This window comes from Hemiscyllium ocellatum, chromosome 6, assembly GCF_020745735.1.
Source record: "Hemiscyllium ocellatum isolate sHemOce1 chromosome 6, sHemOce1.pat.X.cur, whole genome shotgun sequence".
Taxonomy (NCBI): domain Eukaryota; kingdom Metazoa; phylum Chordata; class Chondrichthyes; order Orectolobiformes; family Hemiscylliidae; genus Hemiscyllium; species Hemiscyllium ocellatum.
In genome coordinates this window covers 98078759-98103262 of record NC_083406.1, presented here as the reverse complement: position 1 = coordinate 98103262, position 24504 = coordinate 98078759, and the positions used below count along the sequence as shown (strand labels likewise).

The 24504-nt window shown below is 39.0% G+C and overlaps 1 protein-coding gene across 1 annotated transcript; it reads left to right on the top strand.

Moving 5' to 3' along the window:
* The first annotated feature begins 614 nt into the window (after positions 1-614).
* Positions 615-24032, top strand: mrps31 (mitochondrial ribosomal protein S31). Its single transcript, XM_060826793.1, has 7 exons — positions 615-760; positions 5633-5941; positions 6676-6834; positions 19538-19684; positions 21358-21434; positions 23255-23398; positions 23536-24032. Exons 1-7 carry the CDS (start codon positions 669-671, stop codon positions 23766-23768), a joined length of 1161 nt encoding a protein of 386 aa, XP_060682776.1. The 5' UTR covers positions 615-668; the 3' UTR covers positions 23769-24032.
* Positions 24033-24504: the final 472 nt, after the last annotated feature.

The window sequence follows — 24504 nt, the reverse complement described above, 5'->3', positions numbered from 1 at the left end:
GAAACCAAACATATAATCATTAAAGATGCAACTAGGGATCCTTAATGAAGTCATGGATTTATCTACATATGTTACAAACATGTAGAATATTACATAACTTGCCCTTAACATTTCCGAATTCTTTGTGTTCCTAATTTAATTTATAAATTATTTTATTGCTACAAAATAAAAGGGGTCAACAATTTAATTTAAGGTTTGATTTTGAGATAGGCAATGGATCAAATGTCATGCGATTGAAGGCCAAGTGATCAAATCTTCAGGGATACAGTAGAGTTAATGTCCCTAAAATAGAAAACATTGGCATTTGAGCACTTTACCTTCTTCCATTTTAATTAAAACAATACTTTCAGCACAAATTCAAATGAGGATCCGAATAATGCACTGTGGGGTTCAAAACTAATTATTAGAAAACATTTAAAGATGCAAAAAGAGATAAAATATAGTGAAATACCGGCAATTCGAGGCATCGTTTATTTTATGGAGCAGGTAGGACGTGGATGCTTTGAAAATCAGGTGAACCTTCACCATGGCAACAGCGGAGCCGGAACCACAGGCGGGAACCACTTGTTGTCTGGAAGGAAGATATTTCGGTCTGGTACAGCTGAAAGGCGGCGGTGTAACCGGCTGTATTCCGGGTTGCGCGTGCCCTCCATTGTGCCGAGGACAGAATGCAGCGGCTGCTGGTGAAGGTGTTGCTGAAAGCTGGGGTGACCGGCTCGGGCGGTCGGGCCTCTGGAAACCCCGGGAGGGAGGCCTGCCGGTGAGTATCTTTAATAGGTGTAGGTCTGATAAATAGAGATCCGTCTTAGGCCTAAACAAAAACGAAATCGCTGGGGGAAAAAAAAACTCAGTTCTGCAGAAGGGTCTGGAAAAACTCTTCTGAAGAAATTTAACAAAGAGGTTTCTCTTCACAAATAATGCTGAGATTTTCCAGCAATTTCTGTTTTTGTTTCTGATTTATAATACCCGCAGTTCTTTCGGTTTTCTGTTTCAGGGCTGTCCTATCTAGATGTTTTCCTCCCATGGCCCTGATCAACTCAGCTAATCAATCCAGGAACAAATATTTCCACGTGTCTCGCTTGCTTTGTAACAGGGGTTGCAACGGCTCGGATTCCCACCCCTACACTGTGAAATTCATAGTTTGATTGTGGTAGTTTTGTTGTCCTGACAGAAAGCTAAGTGGAGAAAGTGAGGACTGCAGATGCTGGAGATCAGAGCTGAAAATGTGTTGCTGGAAAAGCGCAGCAGGTCAGGCAGCATCCAAGGAACAGGAGATTCGACGTTTCGGGCATAAGTCCTTCTTCAGGAATTCCTGAAGAAGGGCTCATGCCTGAAATGTCAATACTCCTGCTCCTTGGATGCTGCCTGACCTGCTGCGCATTTTCAGCAGAAAGCTAAGTGGGGAGGGTGAACTTTGGGGAATTACAGCTTAGGAATACTGTGGATAAATGTGAAATTACCCACTTTGACAGCAAAAGCAGGAAGGCCTATGATCATCTAAATGGCAATAACTTGGAAAGAGGAAGGTACGATGAGACATGGTGCCGTTGTGCATTAGTGGCTGAAGGCAAGCCTGCAGGTACAGCAGGTGATGAAGAAGGCAAATGATATGTTGGCTTTCGTAGGAATAAGATGTGAGTTCAAGTCTTATTGCAATTGCACAGTGCCTTGGTAAGAGCTTACCTGAAGAAGGATGTATGGAGCAGGAGAGTCAACCTTTCGGGTATAAGCCCTTCATTAGGAATATAAAGGGCAGGGAAAGGTGGGTGAGAGATAAATAGGAGGATGGGGGTGGGGCTGGGGAGAAGGTAGGTGGGAAGGCGATAGGTAGATGCGGGGCAGGGGGTGATTGTGATAGATCGCTGGGGAGGATGGAGCAGGTAGGTAGGAAGGAAGATGGACAGGTCAAGAGGGTAGTGCCCAGATGGAGGGTTGGATCTGGGATCATGTGGGGAGGGAGGGTAGATTTGGAAACTGGTGAAGTTGATGTTGATGTCGTATGGTTGAAGGGTCCCAAGGTGGAAAATGAGGCGTTCTTCCTCTAGTCATTTGGGTGGCTTGGATTTGGTGGTAGAGGAGGCCCAGGACTTGCATGTCCTTGGTAGAGTGGGAAGGAAAGTTGAAGTATCTGGCCAAAATGCGGTGGGATTGTTTGGTGTGTGTGCCCCAGTGATGTTTCCTGAAACACACCGCGACTTGGCATCCTGTGTCCCAGATGTAGCAGAGACCACATCAAGAGCAAAAGACACAGTATATGAGGTGGGTGGATGGGCAGGAAAATCTCTACAATGTGTGTGAAAAGATCCTTTGGGACCTTGGACGGATGTGATGGGGGAGGTTTGGGTGTCAGTTTTGCACGTCTTGCATCGGCAAGGGAAGGTGCCGGCTGTGGAAAGTGGGTTGGTGGGGGGTTGTGGACCTAAAAAGGGCATCATGGAGAGAATGGTCTCTGTGGAACGTGGATAGGGGTAGGGAGGAAAATCTGTCTCTGGTGGTGGAAATGGCAGAGATTATTGGGGTGAAAGATCAGGACTTTCTATCCTTGTTGAGTCTACTTATTGCCCTCTCAGCTACCTTTCCCACACTCCACCCTCCTATTTATCTCTCAGCCCCCTTCCATCGTCCCGCCCACACTCCTGATGAAGGGCTTATGCCCAAAATGTCAACTCTCCTGACCAGTTGTGCTTTTCCAGCATCACACTTTTTGACTCTGACTGTTCAGCATCTACAGTCCTCATTTCTCCTTGAAGATGGATATTTTGACTATGAAGGTGGGACTGACTTATGAAGAGATGCTGAATTGGTTAAGACTATACTCAAATGAAATTTAGGAGAATGAGGGGAGATCTCATAGATATCTATAAAGTCCTAACAACAAACTGAAACAGGGTAAATGCAGGAAGGATGTTCCTGATGACCATGGATCACAGTCAACAAATTTAGGAAATTTAGGATTGAGATGAGAATTTCTTCACCCAGAGTTGTAAGCCAGTGGAATCCTTTGCTATAGAAGCAGTTGAGGCCAAAACATTGAATGTTTCAAGAAGGAGTTGGGTATTTTTGGGGTCAAAATGGGATAAAGGGTACTGAATTGGATGATCAGCCATGATCATATTGAATGACAGAGCAGATTTGAAAGAATTGAAAGTATCTGCTCCTTAGCAGAATAGCCATATGCTCCATCAAATGGATGTGATCCAAAGATGAAATCAATTTCATCCAGGAACAGGATGGATGGAGCTCTAGCTTGAGCGTGCTGAACAGCCCGAGCCAATGTTTTTTCTGAATCACCTACAAATTGTGAGAAGAGATCTATTCCACTGATTGACAGGAAAGAACACTGGCAGCTGGAGGCTGCAGTCTTTACCAGCAGAAGTTTTTCCAAATCCTGTGGATCCATACAGCAGAATTCCATGAGTAGGAATCACCCCTATCCTCTCAAATGCCTGCAGGTGCAGCACCAATCGCTCAGTACTCTGTTTCAATTTGACTTGATTCAGGCCAGTTTGATTGCAGTTGACAGTTTGAAGTCTGCCAGTCTGACGCTGCTTCTCAGACAGGAAGGCTGCACATTCTTCATCACTTCATGAAGCTTGTAAAGGTAATTTCCTTGTTCACTCTTCATATTTCTGCATGTCCATGAGTTAGAAGGTTGTGGTTTAAATCCCATCCTAAACTTGTGTATGACTATCCAAGTTAACACTCCAATGTGTTACACATGGAATACTGGATTTTCATAGGTGCATCCCTTTTGGTGTACTTCAGAGATGCCTTACAGACTGGTAAAGTACTTTGTCATATGCTGAGGCTTATGAAACGTGCTTTATGAATGCAAATCCTTTTCATTTCTATGAAAATGTAACATGGGAAGAACATAGTCAGCATGGAAACAGATCCTTCGATCCAACGTGTCCATGTCAACCAGGTATCATAAATTAATTTAGTTATATTTGGCCCAATCCCTCTAAACCCTTCCTATTCATCTATCCATCCAGCTGCCTTTTAAATTGATTTTACCTGCAAAAGTAGAGTATGTTTAATTAGTATATATTGCTGCAAATATTTTGTTAAAATGACAATATATCATCTTGGGCAGGGTAGTTTATTGTAATATGGTGTCATGAGTTTCAATACATCTTGCACTTTAACCAAAAAAACAAAAGCAGACTTTTAAGAGAAAGTAAAGCATGCCTCAACCATGTTAATTAAATTTGCTACATAATACATAAGTTAATGTTTAACTTACAGATTTCATTCATGAAATTCTGAATTATGATTATTTTTAGTTTACCAATTTAAAGGATTCTGCACAGGATTATTTGGGACATTAAAAGAAATGGCTAATGAGATGGTAGATGCATTGGTTTTAATTTTTCAAAATTCCCTGGCTTCATGAAAGGTCCAATAGATTGGAAAATAGTAATTTTAAAATCGCCTCATAAAAGGACATAAAAGCAGGAAGGAGCAGGCCAATTATCTTAACACCTGTCATAGGGTATCTTTTAGAAGCAATTATAAAAGATGTTTTAGCATGGCACTTCGAGAAGTTCAAAGTAACTCAGCAGAGTCAGCATGGATTTTGTGAAGGCAAACTGTTTAACCAATTTATTGTTCTTGGTTCGAAGGTGGACAAAAGGGCTCAACACCAGAGAGGAGCTGTGATTGGCTGCCCTTGGGATTAAGGTCACATTTGATTGAGTTGCCATGAAGGAGTTCTAGCAAAACTAAAGTCGATAGGAATCAGGGCACTTGGAGTCATAACCAATATTCACTTTAATTTTAGTTGTGCATCTACCACTTGTCTGTCCATTTAGCTAGCCTAAGTCATGACTGGTGATTTTGTTTTAGTCATCCTCACTGTTTACTGCTGCTCCTTGTTTATATCAACAAAATGTTATTCTGTATTCCAAGATTCAAGTCTATTACATAAATAGCAAAAACAATTGTTCTAGCACTGACTATTTTTAACTATCCTCCAAATGAAAACCAATCTACTATGACTTGCTGATGCTCTTATTCCATTAACATCACTTTCGTTCACTGGCTTTCTTATGAAGTACTTTGTCAAATATTTTATTGAAATCTGTATAGTTAGAATCCAATCACGTTTCCCTAGTCAATTTTCCCTCACCATCAAGAAAATATCACTGAGGCTAGTCAAGCGTGATCTACCTTCTATAAATCTGCTGGCTTTTCTTAATTAACTCACCTCTCGAAGTAACCTTTTATTTTGCCTTGATTTAGAGATTCTAAAATCTTACCCACTTCTGATGTTAAGCTAACAGTGGTATAGTTGTTTAGGTTGTCCTCACATCCTTTCTTATATAAAGATATCACATTTGCCTTTCTCAATCCTCTAGTATTTCTGCTGTATCTAGAGTTATCTAACATCCTTAATATTATTTTGAAAGATTGGCACTTAGCTAGTCAAGGGATTTATTGCAATGCTTTACAATTTCTTTAAATGCTGAAAGGTTTTTGCAAGTAATTGCGTTAGTTTCAAAGCAGAATTTTACATATTTTTTAATAAATGTTTTGTAATTGAGGTGCCATGTGGGAAGAAGAGCTGTAAGCTGTTGCTAATTTAAAACAAAATCTCTATTAATGTTTCCTATTATATTATGTCCTTTAGTTTCTGCAGGTTGACTGGAACTGGTCAAAGAAATATCTTCACCTGTTCTGCTTTGCTCAAAGATGATGAACCTAAGCCTTGTTCTGCCCCTGGACAGCAGAAAGATTCTGAAGAAAGAACATCTGCTACAGCAGGGAAGAGTGACTTATTGAACATAATAGGTGGCATGAAAGTAGAAGTCAGCTCAAAGAAAAAGTTCCAAGCATTGAGAACACAGAGACTAAACAATGAGGCAAAGAATCAGCCAGAAGCTGTGGAGAGTGCACCGAGCATGTTTCAGAAAGTGAATGAAGATATCAAAAGTGAATGGTAATAAATGATTAATATTAGAAAGTCTCAAAAGTTGGCTAGGTCTTATCAACACAGTACTAAATGTTTTCAAAAGTTGAAATTTGAGAAATTTTGTTCAGAAGTGCGTTTGTTGAAAGAAGGGGTACTATATTGATGAGGGGACCATATTGACATCAGGCGTGGAGATTTCAGAAGCCATGGTATTGGTTTAAATTATTTTAAACATTTCAATATGTCTAACTGGGTGTTGAAATTATTATAATCTGTAGCTTCATAAATTGTAATTTGGAGGAGAGTGATGCAGCAAGCTAAAATGTATTCAGGTCCCACAATTATCATGTGCAAAAAATGCCATAATAATTTATTTGCAGTTGAAACTACGCCCATTATTACAGTACTTTGCTCAAGTGTAAGCGTAAACAAAGTGTTGGAAGGCTATCTGCAACTGAGGATCTCTCAGCTGAGCTAATCCTGTGTATATTTGACACTTGCGCCTGCCCTCTCCTGGAAAACATTCAGTCAGGAGGCAGAAGCCCTGACTGATGTTCCCTCCCAAACTAGGATGTTGAGGTGATTTGTGGTACTTCAGCTGCTTTCTCAATTGAGATCAGGATTGAATTCTTCAAGGCAAGAGTTTTGTTCCAAAAGGAGCACTATTTATATTTTTATTCATGCATATTGCTGCTGTATTTTCTCATTTCCTGAAACCTATTTTTTACAAGTAAACCTTTCTTTGGACTTTTTTTTGGCAGTAAAAAGACATTAAATCCAGACCTTGTTGCAGCAGCTTCAGCGGTTGCATCTTCTATGCCCTACAATAAGAAACAGATTGAATCAGAATTGCTTAAACAACTCAGGAAGCATGAGTCGGAAACTGAAGCCCAGAAAAATGGCGAAGCCAGCAACATTGGGTAAGTTAGTGGTCAGTGACATAGTTATAGGCAGTTATGTCTTGCTGTGTAACTTGGAAAAGAATCTATTGTTTGTGTTGAATAAAGTACTTATTAATTCCACCTCCCCCAACCTCAACCCCTTTTGATCCCCTCGCATTATTTCCTGTAGAGAGGTTGAACGAATGATCAGTTTCCATGTTTTTCTGAATATGATCTCAAAATTAGCTGCAAGCTCCTACGGCCTCTCACTTCCTATTTCGGTAAAATTAAACCTTTACATTTGTGTGAGAAACCATAACATTCATTCAAACCCAAGAGTTGAATTTCAGAAGATTGGAAATGGGGTTGGGGGGGTGTGGGTAGAGGCTTGATTCCTGTACATTGTATTACATCGACCGTTTTTAGTGTTTTTGCTGTGTTTGTAAAATTTCAATTTATACAACTAGATTTCTGAAGATTAAGTAAATACTTTTAAAATGTTGTCTTAATATGAATTAATAATCATGAAATAGCCATCCATTTACATCTAGTTTGCAGTTATTTGTGTAGATCACAAGGTTATCTTCCAGCTTGCAATTTGTATTCAAAAGGAATTAACAAAGTTTTTAAAGTATCAGTTTAGCTATAATAAAGTTCTGCTTTACTTTCCCACTGATTTTGAGTGTTTTTGATAATAAGATGAAATATTTTTGCACAAAGAGAATAAATATAGTACATTCAATCCTCATTATCCACTGATTTGCTACTGCAGATTTGTGTGCTCTTAGGTTGGGATTGGACCCAATTTCAAATTTATTCCACTGGTTTATTTAATCTGCCTTGGTAAACGTCACATGGGAGAGATGTCAGTGTTTCTTAACATGGGATGTTAGTGTCCCTTTCCCTCACTCCTTAATAAGGACTGAATGTACTTGCATTTTTAAATGTATTTATGGTACGTGGGCATCTTTGGCTGGACCGGCATTTAATGCCTGTCCCTAGTTGACATTGAGAAGGTGGTGGTGAGCTGTTGTCTTGAATGATTTTAGTCCAAATGCTGTAGATAAATTGCAATGAGGTTTGGGAGGAAATATTAAAGTTTTGACCTGGTTAATTTGACCCAGTGATGCTGAAGGTTTGGTGATATTCCCAAGTCAGGCTCGGAGGGAAACCTGTAGGCAGTAATGTTCCCATATATGTGCTGTCCTTATCCTTCTTCATGGTGCATGAGTTTGGAAGATGCTGTAAGGAGCCTAGGTATATTTCTGCAGTGCATCTTGTAGATGGTACACACTGTTGCTACTGAACATTGGTGATGGAGGGGAGTGAATGTTTATGGGTGTGATGCTAATCAAATGGGCTGCTCTGTCCTGGATTGTGTCAAGCTTCTTGTGATGTTGGAATTATACTTATGTCAGCAAAGGAATATGATGGAACCTTGAGGAGTCAGGAGCTGAGTTACTTGCAGGGTTCCTAGGTTTTGACCTGCTCTTGTAGGCATAGTATGTATATGGCTGCTCCAATTCAGTTTTTGGTCAATGGTGACTACCAGGATGATTAATGTTAATGCCATTGAATGTTAAGCGATGATGGTCATTGCCTAGTACTTCTGTGGTGTGAATATTACTTGCCATGTGCAAACCCAAATGTCCTTTTTATTTTAATTATAATGAAAATAAAAATGAATACGTTTTATATTTATTCATTCATGAGGTGTCGGCGTCATTGGTTGGGCCTGTATTTATTGCCAATCCCTAGTTGCCCATGAGTAATTGATAGTGAGTTGCCATCTTGAACTACTGCCCATACCTAAAGTTCTGAATAGAGGCAAAGCTAAATATGAAATTGGTTCCAAATAAAACTCTCTATTTGGTAACCCAGCTTCTGTAAAGATTGTTGGAAATTTGAACTAAGAAGGTTCGTAAGTGCTGTATAAGTATGGATTGCTTGTGTTCTTTTGAGTTGTGTCTGAAGTTAAAAGAATAGGACAAAAAAACGTGGAAGCGGAATCTGGATGTGGGTTTGCTTGCTGAGCTGGAAGGTTTGTTTTCAGACATTTCATCACCATAACATCATCAATGAGCCTCCGGATGAAGCAGTGGTGGCATGGCCTGCTTTCTATTTATTTGTTTAGGTTTCCTTGGGTTGGTGATGTCATTTCAAGTTCTTTTTCTCAGGGGTGGTAAATGGGATCCAAGTCAATATGTTTGTTGATAGAGTTCCGGTTGGAATGCCAAGCCTGTAGGAATTCTTGTGCGTATTCTGTTTGGCTTGTCCTAGGATAGATGTGTTGTCCCAGTCGAAGTGGTGTCCTTCATTATCTGTATGTAAGGATATAAGAGTGGGTCATGTCTTTTTGTGGCTTGTTGATGCTCATGTATCCTGGTGGTTGGTTTTCTGCCTGTTTTGTCCAATGTAGTGTTTGATATAGTTCTCGCAAGATATTTTGTAAATGACATTCGTTTTGCTTGTCTGCATAGGGTCCTTCAAGTTCATTAGCTGCTGTTTTAGTGTGTTGGTGGGTTTGTGGGCTACCATGGTGCCAAGAGGTCTGAGTAGTCTGGCAGTCATTTCCGAGATGTTATTAATGTAAGGGAGAGTGGCTAGGATTTCTGGATGTTGGGGTTTGTTGCTGACAAATTGGTGGACTGTGTTCATTGGGTACCTGTTTGTTTTGAGTACACTGTATATGTGATTTTCCTCTGCTCTGTGTAGTTCCTCTGTGCTGCAGTGTGCGGTGGCTCGTTGAAATAAAGTTCTAATGCAGTTCTGTTTGTGAGTGTTGGATGATTGCTTCCATAGTTCAGTATTTGGTCAGTGTGTTGTTTTCCTGCAGACACTGGTTTGAAGTTTCCCATTGGCTGTTCGCTCTACTGCGACATCTAGGAATGGCAGTTTGTTGTTTTCCTCCTGTTTAGTGAATTTTGTGCCAGTAAGGGTATTATTGATGGTCTTGAAGGTTCCTCTAATTTGTTTCATTTAGTGATGACAAAGGTGTCATCCACATAGCAGACCGAAAGTTTGCATTGGATGGTTGGCAGAGCTGTTTGTTTAAGTCTCTGCATTACTGCCTCTGCTAAGAACCTTGATGTCGGAGATCCCATGGGTGTTCCATTGGTTTGTCTGTAGGTTTTATTGTTGAAGGTGAAGCTTGACGACATTGACATTGCTGATGAAGTTGGTGTTTGGTGTATATGTCTTTGGTTCTTTTAATAATGTAGTCAGTATTTCCTTGGCAAGGTTGACATTGATGGATGTGAACGGGGCAGCTAGATCAAAGGAGACCATTATTTCATTATATTCTATCTTGGTGTCATTTGTCTTCAGGATTTCTTGGGTGGAATAGGTGGTGGGGGGAGGGGGCTCCTGGTTTGTGAATTTTGGGTAATCCGTAGAAGCATGGTGTGTTGGATCCTTATGGTTTCCTTTTTTGGAAGATGGTCTTATTTATTTCTCCAGATTTCCAAAGCTTTTTGAGTAGGGCTGTGATTTGGTTCTCTAGTTGTGGGGTCAGGTCTCTCGCCACTTGTTGGTATCTGCAAGTAGTGTGTTTGCTTTTTCAATGTAGTCTCTGATTTAAAATGACATTTGATGGAAGTGTGCAGAAATTAGATTGATGTTAATTAGCATGCAAAAGTCATTTGAAACAATCAGAGATTAATGCACCATGCAAAATACTCTCTTGATCTTGCTAAATGCATGTTCAGCCCCGGGAAAAATCCCATTCCATCCACTGACACCAATGTTATTTGAAGGGTTTGTGAACTATTTAACGGATAGTTGCTGGTTGTTGTAGAACAAAGAACAAAGAAAATTTACAGCCCAGGAACAGGCCCTTTGGACCTCCAAGCCTGAGCCGATCCAAGTGTACTGTCTTAAACCTGTCAGTCAATTCCGAAGCATCTGTATCCCTCTGCTCCCTAGGATTTCTGGAGGCTTCCCATATGCAGGGTGCTATTGACTATGCACCCGTCACTATGCGTGCACTTCATGAGAACTCTGCTATTGCAGAACTGAATGAGATTCTACACTCTACATCCAGCATGTGTGTGACCACAGGCAATTATCAGATTAATTCTGGAACCAGTCATGATGCTTTCATTCTGTGGCATGCATCTGTCCAGGTGCATCTTAAATAAATCTACCATGCCTGCCTCTACCACTTCTGCTGGCAACGCGTTCCAAATGCCCACAACCCTCTGTGTGAAGTACTTGCTGCGTGTATCCCCCTTAAACTTTCCACCTCTCACCTTGAAAGCATAACCTCTCGTTATTGAATTTTTCACCCTGGGAAAAACTTGTCTCTATCCACCCTGTCTATACCCTTCATGATTTTGTAAACCTTAATCAGGTCCCCCTCAATCTCCTTTTTTCTAGTGAAAGTAAACCTAACCTACTCAACCTCTCTTCATAGCTAGCACCTTCCATATCCGGCTACATCCTTGTAAACTTTCTCTGCGCCCTCTCCAAAGCGACCACATCCTTTTGGTAATGTGGCGCCCAGAACTGTACACCGCATTCTATATGCGGCCGAACCAATGACTTGTACAATTTTAACTTGCCAGCTCTGACCTCTCCGCCCCCACTCCACTCCGGCCTATCACCCTCACCTTGACCTCCTTCCACCTATCACATCTCCATCGCCCCTCCCCCAAGTCCCTCCTCCCTACCTTTTATCTTAGCCTGCCTGGCACACTCTCCTCATTCCTGATGAAGGGCTCTGGCCCGAAACGTCGAATTTCCTGCTCCTTGGCTGCTGCCTAACCTGCTGTGTTTTAACCAGCAACGCATTTTCAGTTCTTATACTCCAATACCCCGTTTTCTGTTGTAATGATCCTGCATTTGCTAACAGCAGTCTCCGTGCAGTGAAAGGACCACTGGTGGTTGTGAAATTAAAAATGGTGATGAATTTGAATGCCCAGCTTCCTTTGAGAATTGAGCTGAGATACATTTTCTAGTTTGTTGCATTAAAAGGGATTACTATAGCTGTATATTTATAGAAAGCTACCCATGTTTCTTTCTCACTTTGCACAGACCAGCAGGCAGTGTAAGCACATGGCTTTGCTAGGATTGCAGGCTTCCCATATGCAGGGTGCTATTGACTATGCACCTGTCACTATGCATGCACTTCATGGGAACTCTGCTATTGCAGAACTGAATGAGATTCTACTCTCTCTACATCCAGCATGTGTGTGACCACAGGCAATTATCAGATTAATTCTGGAACCAGTCATGATGCTTTCATTCTGTGGCATTCTACTGTGGGTTCTGTATTTGAACTACCATAGCAGATCTACTACTTAACACGAAGCGTTATCTGCTGAAAATGTAGCTGTTGACTCCATTGCATAATCCATGTACATGTAACTTGGATACAATGAATACCATGTGATGAAGTACACCATTAACATGCTAAAATGATATTTCTGTTGCTTGAGCCACTCTGGAGAAGCCAGATGGTTACTGTTGCCTGTCTGCAGTGATTTGTTGTGATCTACAAGCTGCATTACATCGTCATCGTGGTGAACAGTTTAGGAGGAAAAGAGAAGACCAGGAACAATAATACCAATAACTTGAACCTCAATTCTTTCTTACAAACAGTCCCTCATTTTGAAATTTATTTCTGCCACAACCACATTACTTAATATCTGGAATCGCATGCCATTTCCTTCCCTGTAGGACATTGAATCAAATTTTCTTTTACTGACCATGGTATTAGTTTCTTAATTCAAGATTTTTATTGAATTCAAATTCCACCATCTGCCATGGCTGAATTTGAACCTAGTTCCCCAGATCATTACCTGGGTCTCTGGATTACTGGTCTGGTGAGAATAATACGAGGCTATTGCTAGATGGTAATCCTGTTTTTGTTTTCAAGGGCATTTCCAATTTTGCCCTTGTGCGAAGTGAATAAGTGAGAGTATGTAACATAACATTGATGAATTGGAACATAAGTGACAGGGAAGGGAAAAACATCGACTTGATCCCATCATTTTGCCCTGTCTGACCTGTGCTGAAAGGGGAGTAACAGAAGCTATGATGAAAAGTCAGATTGGTACATGTTACATATACTTGTATCCCCAGCTGACAATAGGAAACATATTAATTTCTGAATGCAGATTGATTCTTAATAGTGCAAGCTGTGTAAAGGGACTTGAGAATTTGGGATAAATTTTGATTTTTAAAAGGTTGGAGAATATTCTTACTTAGGAAATGTTTAGACTTGAGTAAGTTGAATTACTCTTCATTATTAATCATTGCCTTAGGAGATTTTTCAAAGTGAAAGTTTGAGTGAAATGGATCTGTTGCCAGTTGATGTTCTTGCTTGTGGACAGCAAGAGATATTTTATTTTATTTAAAGCAGAATATTACTATATTCCTTGGTGTGAATTATTTCTTGTAGCAGTTTGAATATTTTCTGACAGTTTTGTGCGGTTTTGTTCCTGAAAGCCAGAATTAACTGTTTTTTGAACTTTCAGTTGCCATAACTACAAAAGAAACCTTTAAGGTGGAGAACTATACGTTGTGGGTATCAAAACTAAAGTAATTTTATGCAGGATTTTTTTGATTATGTAAATTATACTGAAAGGCTTTTATTTTAACATTGTGAGCAACTGTTGGATAGTTGGAAACTGGATGAGTTTTCACCTCGGTCTGGCAGAGTGAAGGGTAACTCTATTGAAGTTTATTGAATCCTGAATGATCTTGACACTGATTATTGAAAGGATATTTTCCATTGTGGGAGAGTCCAGAACAAGGGACACTGTACCTAAAAATTAGGATCATTTAGAACAAAGATACAAAATAGTTTGTGACAAATAAATGTAGAAATTTCACTCATGTGAAATGCCAATCACCTGGATCCAAGTCAGTTTCACATGTGACACAAGGTTTGTCAAGTTTGTTTAAAAAGGGATAGAATGCAGTGCTGATTTTTCACTAAGACCCGTGCAGAAAGACAAATTAAAAATAGTCCGAAGCTACGTATAACAATTAGATGCTTTTAATTTTATTTTTGATGATTCACAATACGCCATTAAAGCAGGATCTAATTTAATATACCCGTGAATACAATCTCCTGCAAGAGTCAGTTTAGTCGAAGATCAGTTTCGAGTAGCTCACTATATTAATGTCATGGCCTGATTCATTTGACCATCTGTCACCAATAGTACACATAAACAACAACAATTAAATTGCTAATCCTAGTCTGGCCAGATTTCAATGTCTTAAAATGATGTGACTGAACAAATTAGTACATCGGACCTGAAAGACCTTTTAAAGAGCAGAGGTTATTTTCCATCCAAGTCAGTACATTTCAAAGCACCCTCTACTGTATTAGTTCTTGTTCACTTCCTGAGGGAGTAAAGTAATTTTCAGAGGACATTTTGTTGACTAATATTTTGGACAGTATCAGATGATGGAAAAGTATTTAAAATACGTGCATGCACTTTTCTAATATTAGAAATAAAACTTTCACACATTATCAATTCCCAGCTGAGATATGGTCTTTATGGATGCTTGAGGTCTATAATAGTTGATATGCTGGTTGGGCATATTTCGCTCTTGTAACTGCTAGACGTTTCTGTGTAAAGTTGTTTTTGTTTCAGATCTACTTTTGTAGAAGAGAATTTTGCGCTGAATTGTAATTCTTTTTCAAAAGGTGCCTTTCCTGCTAAATCATTTCATGGAGTCAGTGAAATGCACATGCTGAGGATGTTCTATAGCAAATAGCAACTGCGAAGGTCAGACTAAAATTCCTCAGCCAACGTAAAATTGCAAATGTGAAGAGAAATCAGAGTTAACAATTTAGGTCCGGTGACACTTCCTCAGCAATACCTGGGAAGCAGCATTGGTGACTGGGGCTTCAAAACTTCCTGGTTGTTTTCATGGATTTGGACTTTCTCTCTGGGTGGTTCGAAGCTGTAATATTATTATTTATTGTCAAGCTACTTCAGCTGCTCCCTGTTTTTTAAAAGTCATTGACAATTCAGTCAAGGACAATATTTTCTTCCACAAAATATAAGTATATTTGATCAAATGTTAGTAATGGCACATTTTTGAATGTTCTTTTATTGTTCTGTCAGGTAAGAAGATAAAATCCTTGCATGGCGCTTAAATCCACAATCTGCTCACTTGTGTCTGAGCCAACCTAAATCAATACTTTCCACTGTTCTTAACAAGAACACCCTGTCACTATTACTAATGAATAGATGATGTAATTGGCTTTGGTAAACACAAATTTTGAAAATAATTGTAGCTTTAGAAACCAATTGGAGAAAAGCTTCCATTAGTATGCAGTTAGCCTTGAAATACATTGAACTTTTTTGGGTATTTCAAAATGAATCTTGTAGTGGTACAGATGTTGAATATTTGGAAGAAGAAATTTTGTTGAGCTTTTTATCTTGCACTCATAAGGACTCTTTACAAGAATACCAATTCAAAGGGGAACATCTCTCGTACATTTGTATGAGAAGAATGTGCTGATTTGGTAGGCAAGTAAACTTTCGTAGAGGTGTTGGTTTGGCAAATGAACAAATCGGATAATAAGGAAGTATGCTTATGTTAGGTTCTTTTCCTGAGGTTTCACACACGAGATGCAATTTGCACACACCAACTTCTGCAAACAGTTAAAGTTTATTAAAGCTTGTACAAGCTAGGTGACCCCTTTGACCCCTCTTGCAGGCATGCGAGGTTGAGTCAAAAGAGGCCCTGAACAAAGAAAACATGTCCTCTTTATACAAGTCAGTTGGTCATGCTCACAGATACTCTGGCTGCTCCCCAACAGTCACATGCCACTCGAGACAACACCCAGTCACTCACCATCACGTTATACCAGGCACAGTGGTAGAATGAGGACGTCCTCGGAGATAATGCAAATGTAAATGCCCTAATCCTGGGGAATCGTTGTGCAGACAATTTCCTGGCTCAGTGATTCCCCAAGATATTGCAGGTGCAACATACCTAGCCTCGGGTGATGGCTAGAAAGCATTTCTGAGTGGTAGAGATCGAATGATAGTTCAATTTGATAATAGTAGGAGGAGTAGTAGCAAATACTGTCTAACTGGAGTGGGAGTCATCCGCATTCCACTTCCAGATGTTCAGTCAGTGTGCTTTAACCTTTTAATGTCCAGACAGACTCGCAGTTAATCCTTTAACATCATTTAACAAGTCAGAATGCGTGATACTTTGCTTGAGACAATGGCAGTGTGTGAGTGGGAATTTGTTTCATGGTCGAAAAAGAGCTCCAAGTCAGCTGTACTCTAAGAAATAAAGTGTGATGAGTGAGGAGTTCTGTGAAAGTTAGGGGTGGAGGTTTTATTTCTTCTATTACGTTTTTTTCAACTTCAAGCATTTGATTTCCAATTGTGTACAGAAAGAGCAGGTGAATTAAAACTGCCACTATTAGAAACTTTAATCAATATTTTAAGTATTGTGATGTTTTGTTATTGTTCTAATGTTCCTTGGCGGTGCTAAAATATTTTAGTTATAGTCTATTAATTACGTAGTAATTGCGAATTAACAGATTTTAAGGATGGTAGAATAGACAATAGCCTGTGATTTCAGGATGTGGGAATTTCTGGATACTAAATGTGATTCAGGGCAATGCAGTTCTACAATTAAATATCTGTGATTGCAGGAACTTTGGCTCAGAGTTATTGTTCAGGAGGCCCAACTGCAGACACTATGTATCAGTGAGGAGGAATGTTACCTATACATGGTATTCCAGGTAGTGGTCATACTCCTTTGGTTGGGATCTTCTGATTGGGCAGGCATAGCAAGGTGTGACTACAAGTGATGCAGGTCCGAAGACCCAGAGGGCAGGACCCTCAGCCTTTGCAATTGTAGAATAAGTTTGATGTTTTCCACTGATTTGAGAGTGAAGGCTGCAGGGTGGATGGGCTAACATGCCAGGATACCATGGTACAAGAAACCATTTGAGAAAGTACCACTACATACTGTGCCTTAGGATCAAGAAGTTAGTGAGAGGGGTCTGTAGCAAAAGTGAGAATCCAGTTGGCTGTGTTGTGTGCCTTGTGCTAGGCTTTGGGATACCTGCTTTTGGCTGGAGAAGAACTTGCAGTGGGCTATAGTGGTTGTGGTCTGTGTTAGCCCTAATGATATAGACAGATAGTACTAAGAAAGAGATTTGCTGCAGACTGAGAGGTTTCACTTCATAGTCATACAGCATGGATACAGACCCTTCGATCTGACCAGTCCATACCAAACATAATCCCAAACTAAACTAGTCCCACCTGCCCCCTCCTGGCCCATATCCCTCCCCTTTCCTGTTCATGTACTTAATCAAATGTACTTTTAGACGTTGTAATTGTGTGACCACATCCACCACTTCCTCAGGAAGCTCATACCACACACAAACCATCTCTTCAACTGGAAACTGTCTCCCTCCCACATCTGGCTGTGGTAGTTCACCATACCAAAGAGTATTTTCTCTCTACATGTGTATTAGTTGATTTATGGGAAAACCTGTAACCTGAACTTGTTTCCTTTAATCTCTTGCCCGTTGTAACATGAAACATGTTAATCTTTTGCCAGGTTAAAAATAGTAATTAGCAATGTTTGGTCCAAAATTTCTTTGATCTGCAAAGTAAATAGACAGTCTATAACACAACTTTACAATCTGATACCTTATAAACCTTTCTGGAGCTTGGGAGACTTGGGGTCTACTGATTGTAAATTCAGTGACTTGTGCAATTGTTTCCATGTGCCATATTCTCAGTCAGAGTCGTAGAGATATACAGCTCAAAAACAGACCCTTTGATCCAATTCGTTCATGCCAATCAGTTATCTTTAAATTGATCTAATCCCATTTTCCAGCATTTGGTGCATATTCCTTTGTGTTCAAATTCCCATCCAGATGCCTTTTAATTGTACCAGCCTCCATCACTTCCTGTGACAGCTGATTTCATACACATACCACCCTCTGAATGAAAAAGTTGCCCCTATTTTAAATCCCTTTTAAATCTTTTCCCTCACACCTTAAACTATGCCGTCTAGTTTTGGACATTGTCTATTTATTCTATCCCTGCTCTGTGTGATTTTATAAATCTCTGTAAAGTCACTCCTCGGCCTCTGACACTCCAGGGAAAAAGCCCCAGTATATTTGATATTCTTCCCTCAACCCTGCAACCCTGATAACATCCTTGTAAATCTTTGCTGAACCCTTTCAAATTTGACAACATCCTTCCTATAGCAGGGAGACCAGAACTACAGACAGTATTCCAATATTGGCCTAACTAATATCCTGTACAGTCGCAACATGTCCTCCCAACTCCTACACTCAATGCTCTAACCAGTATTGACTTTTGATTTCTAACAATTTTAAATCCCCAATTAGAGAGTTCATCTCTGAGTGAAAACATTAACTCTGCTTCGCGCTCTCTGTACTGATACTGCCAGACTTGCTGAATTTCTTCACACTGATTTTTATTTCAGATTGCCAGCATCTGCAATACTTTTAGTTTTATTTGTTACCTAGGTTTACTGTCTAGCAGACTGTAGAGCAAGTCATATGACCTCCTTCAGTGACCCTAAATTTAATGTTGTAGTTCCAAAACTAAATAACCTTGTACCTCAATTGTGTGGCAAATTAGTTTCTCAATGCTGTTATTACAAATGACAGCGTGACAATGACCAGTTTTTTTTTCTCCTCTGATGTTGACTTGAGAAATAAATATCGACCAAGCACGATTATTCTTCAGAGCAGTACCCTAGGATTACTACCTGTATGTCCACCTGAGTGGGTAGAAGGTCTTAGTTGAACATCACACTGGTGGGGAAAAAAGGTATTGTGAAAAGTAAGAAGTACTGTAGTTTCAGTTAAGCTGCAAAAGCAAAGCACAGAAATACCAGTGTCTGGAAGTCAAACCCAATTCAGCTAGTTGAGAGACTTCGTAACTGTAATCTGTCACATGTCAACTTGTTTACAACACAGAATTCTAATGGTTGAATTCACTGTTTACTGCTCAATTGTTAACAAGTTATTCAAAAGCAGGTGGGACTAGATTGGGTTGAGATATCAGGTCGGCATGGACGGGTTGGACCAAAGGGTCTGTTTCCATGCGGTACATCTCTATGACTCTAATGTCTAGAAATGATTGCAGAATTTTTCTTTTGCTGCGATGAACAGTACAGTTTGAAATGTATTCAGTTATAACATACTAAATGCAGGGCGGACGTTTCCCCTGGTTGGGCAGTGTAGAACCAAGGTTCTTAGTCTCAGGATATAGGTAGGCCATTAAGCGTTGAAATAACAAAAAAAAATCTTCACTCAGTATTAAACCTGTGAAATTAGCTACCCCAGAAAGCTGTGGAATCCAGAACACTGGAAAAAAATACATTTTAAGGACTGAATGGATATGGGGAGAAAGCAGTTGTACAAAATTAGGATTATTCTTCTAATTTTGAGAGTAGAATTCATTTGGCATTGTGTGTTTTAACAGTAACATAGAGTTCTGGAAACTGGGTCAATTTATTTCCTGTTGTTTATTCAGATCTTGATATTGGGTAAATTCTGTGCATATAGCAAATTGATTTCCTTGGGATCAGTTGAAAGCTGCTTAAATCTTTGTTTACCTTGTAGTTAATTACTTGCAAGGATTGTGTAATTTCATTTCTAAAACCCTGCATCTCAAATGACATCTGTAGTGCTGAAATAAGCAAATGGAGTTTTAGCTTACCTGGATTTATAGGTAAACTTTGTTTTTGAATTGTGTTGACGTAGTGATATCATTGCGGACATGAAGATTGGGAAGCGTCCTGGTGCACGTGCTGGGATAAGATCAGTCAGTCAAATCCGCTTTGATGATGATGGGCAAGGATATACTCCTGATCGAGGTGTCACAAGTGAATTTAATGCAATGAGGAAGAGGTAATGTGATTAATCTAGTATAACACGAAACGGAATGTTGTGCAGATAGTTGGGAGAAATTATTTTCATTTTTAGAACAGTTACTTGTTCTAATTGTAAGTCTTTGTTTAATAAGTTGCAAGCTTACTCGGTGATTCCCAATTAATTATTTGTATGAATTGTTAATGTCTTATGGAAAGAAGATCCAAATAGGACTTTTTCATGAAATCTTGCAAATGTCTTTTTTGGATAATTGTATTGGACTGATCTTACAGAAAGCTTTTTCCTCTTAAAGTCCAATACACCAGTTAAAACAAAGATTTACTGGGGTGGGGAGAAGAGATAAAAATGCAACACTGTTTCTGGGTCAAATCATCAAATATACAGTAATATCCCAGAAAGGTGCACAAAAATGCTATGAACTGAATGCTGATGGCAGAAAGCATTCCTGGGATTGGTGGATCCAGATTGGTGCCCCAAGTTGGTCTGAAATGTTACTTTATTTAAATTAATGTATGGAACCAGGAGTAAGCCTGTTATTCCATTTAATTAAATCATGGCTAATCCATAGTTTTTAACTCTTATGTATTTACTAGGCTTTGATTACTATTATCCAATAAAATCTGTTGATCTCAGCCTTGAAAATGTTTAATTCAAACCTCAAGCAAAGGATTGTCATTTCCACTTGCTTTTTTGTGCAAACAGTGCTTCCTCATTTCACCCCAGATGCCTTGGTTTCTTTCTATCTCCTCTGGCAAATCCTTTATTACTTTATTTATGTTGGTTAGACCATTACCCAACTGCTAAACTCGAGGGAATGCAAACCCGATTTATACAAATTGTACTTGCAGTTTGTACAGTTAATCCCAGCTATTTTGCCCCAATGCATCTTTGCTGAAGTGCAGTGCCTGTGGCTGAATCCTGTACTTCAGAGGTGTTGTAAACAAACTCCTATTTTTCTTATCGCTTTAACTAAATGGCAGCAGCTTCCCTCACGAATCTGAAAGTCTGAGATTCAACTCCCAATCCAGAAACTTGAGCACATAATGTCAGTTGTCTCTTTGGAGCAGTATTAAAGGCATACTGCATTGTAGGGAGGGCATTATTTCAAATGCGCTATTAAACCAAGGTCCCATCACCTCCTCTCAGATATTAAAGTTCCTCAGACAATATTTAAAGGAGAGCCAATGAGCCAACTTTGATTTGTCAACCAAAATCATTTAAAGCATGCCTTGCTGGGCATAAATCAGTAGCTGCATCTGGTTACATTATCGCTGCACCATCTTAATATTGTAATATCACTAGACTAATAACAGGTTAAATAATCTTTAAAATTTTCAAACCTCAGTGTTTATGAAGACCACCGAGATATACAGAGAATCAGAATTTTGAGGTACCTTGAGAATATGAAAGACAAAGTTCTTCCTCTGTGTAATTCTTAGCATTTCAGTATTGGGAAAACCTAAAACTATAAATTTCCAGAGGAGCACACTTAAGAAGTGGAATGTATGATGCTTTTAAAGGAACTGTCATGAATAAATACCTACACTTAAGAATCCGTGCATATACTATAATGTGGTGATTTTGTTTTTTTTATATAGAAACGTTACTTGATCACCTTTTTTTATATGAACAGTGTTGTTCCTTTTATCTACTAAGAACAAAAACTCCATAGCATTTTCTTCTTTACTTAGGAAAGGACTGTTTACTGGGAAGAAATTAAACATTTTTCCTATACATGCTGGTGATTCTGAGGATGTGCCAGAAGCTGGTTAGTTGTACTTCTCTTGGGCTATCTTTTATATTTATTTGGCAACACTTAACTCCTATTTCTTTTAAATATAAATTTGAATGATAAATGCCAACTGATACTTTTTTCTTTATGCCTCATCATATGCCACTATTGAATCTGGTGCAATGCCTCTATCTGTTTACTGTGTAATTCGTCTTAGCTGCTGTGATGAAACTTTAAGACACATGTATCTTTTCAGTTTGTCTGTTTATGCATCAACAAAAAAAACTTTGATGTATAAGGAACAATAATTCAGTATGCTATTGGTATTTTTGTTTTTTAATGATTGATAGTGCAGGGAATGTGAATATACAGCAAAGGGATATTGCATTTCCAGCCTATATCGCCAGTGGATTGCTTAGCTAACTTATGGCCAGACCAAATTCAACAATAGCATTTGAAGTAAATGTTCTTCATTTTTAGTAGAATCTATAGATTGTGGCACAGTGGTAGTGTCACTGCCTCTGGATTGAGAGGCCCAGGTTCAAGTCCTACTTGCACCAGAGGTGTGAAGTAATATCTCTGCAGACCTTCATGAGAAAAATGTTAATTTTTTAAAAAAATAGAATGTGGGTATTAGAATTTGAAACCTTTGTTTCAATTCTCTGTACAATAGTTAATGTGGCTACTCAATTGAAGGATAGTTGGGAACTTTCCCTTTCCATGCCCCTGACAATGATTTCATCCCCCTTCCTGTCACTGTCCCAGATTGAACCAAATACGTTTTAATTGTAATTTCATATTCAGCTATGAGCCATGTCTCTTATTCATCCTTCTCTATCATGTACTATCCTACTTCCACCTCTAATATTGCTAATCTCGTCTACAGTTCCTATTGCACACAAGTTGAGGCGATAGTTTCTTTGTCACTTTCAGACTTAATCATTTCAGTGGTCTGTTTGTTCTGGCATTCCAACAATGTTCCCTACTTTGTAATCTAACTCATCCAAAATTCTACTCTTTGCCATTCAACATGCCGTTCTGCTTGCCCCTCATTTTTTTAAACCTTGTTCACTTACATGGGTTATAGTTCCCTGACACTTCCCAAAATAAAATTGTGGACAAGTAGCCATAATTGGAGGGTTGTACAGCTTGAGGGAGTTAGAGACCAGAAGGGGTGAGATCATGGATGAATTTGAACGTGAGGATGAAAATTTTAACATCATGGGACTAGTGGATCAGAAGCCAATATAGGATAGAGACCATGGGGTTGATTAAATGTACAGAACCTTGTGAGAGCTAGGAACGGGGTAAAGTATACTGGAAAAATCTCTTAATGAAGGGTGGAATTTGAGAGGCTTTACAAAACAGTCCGGTCTGGAGGCACCAGATGGACTGAAGTTAGGTGATATTTTGGAACAAACTGTATGTGGGACTGCTTCATAATTAGGGGACTTACTTAGCTTTGCTCCCCCTCTGTATATGTATTCTTTAACGTTTTAATTTTTTAAGAAGTTCAACCGTTATTGCATGCATTCTTTACTATCAAAGTTATAGAAAAATATTAATACAGTATATCTTTGGACAGCTGTATTTGTATGAACATTCTAATTCTGTACAGCCATTTGTGTTAGTAGCACAGAAATGGAATTCCTGCTATTCTCTCTCAGTTATCACCCCTGGATTTTCCTACAAGTTAAACACGATGATTTGCTATTTGTCAAACTACTGTTGCACCTCCTAAAAATTAGTTGGATTGTCATTGTAGTAATAAGGGTAAATGTTCATTGCTAATTGTCTCCATGTTTGAGAGTAGTGCTTCTGTGTATAATCATTTGATTAAATTGCATTTGAAACAGTGTCTCTGCCATCACTATGGGACACTGAACTGGCCAATCAAATAGCAGCTGCGACAGAACAATTGCCTCGAAATGGGTTTGAAGAGATGATCCGCTGGACAAAGGAAGGAAAACTCAGGCAGTTTCCTATTAACAATGAAGCTGGTGAGTTTTATTTAAAAGAATTGTAGTAAGAGTTATGAATGACAAAGGACACATCTTGTTAGAACTAATTTGAGTGGTAAAATGCTTTGCTTGCCTCATATAGCTAACTAGATTTTAAATTAATGGCGCTGCTTTAGGAATGGAAGCTGAGGAAGGCGTGGAATTCCATGAGCACATATTTCTGGAGAAACATTTAAAGGGATTTCCAGAACAAGGACCAATACGCCATTTCATGGAGCTGGTTGTCAATGGGTTATCTAAGAATCCGTACTTAACGGTACAACAAAAAAGTGAACACATAGAATGGTTTCGTCAGTATTTCCAAGACAAAGAAGATATTTTGAAGGAAAGTGAAGTATACATTAATTGAAATTATTTCTTCAAGTGTACTGTGGACACTTTTAATACATTTGTACAGATATAAATTATTGTATGATTCTGAATGTACTATAAGCTGATTACCATAACTCTGTCCCTACTGGCTGCTATTATTTCCATTAGAAAATGTACACAAGGTAATAATGTTCACATTATAGATGTAATGTTGAATTAAGGCTTTTTTTTTAAAAAAACCTCTGAATAAACGTATGTTTCCACAATCTTAGGACAACCTAGAATGTTTCACAGCCAGTGAGGTACCATTTTGAAAAATAAATACAAAGATAATCAAATAATCAATTTGTGTCTTTTTTTTAAACCACACCGGATTGCCTTTGAAATGACTTATCATAAACGTTTTGCTCCTTTTGAAAATTGACAGCTTTGCAACAAACTGTCTTTGTTTCATAACCAGAAAAGGCACTTTTTTGTGTCACCCTTAACTATAAATGCTAAGTTTAAAATAAACTTTATTTTCCATTGTGGATCGTTTTATACCATAGTCCTCCGTTTGGGTGATGGGATGGTCTGAATTGTGTTTCTCTCTGACCAATTACCAAAGATCCGTAATAAGAAATCTTTTCCCCCCTTGCTGGTCAGGGGTATAGTGAAACTGTCACATTAAACCCGTTAGTTTCAAATCATTCCTGTTTAAGTATCTTTCGAAATGTTGTGATCCTGTTTGTTAGCACCTGCTATTTAGAACAAATAATACTTGTGTTAATATG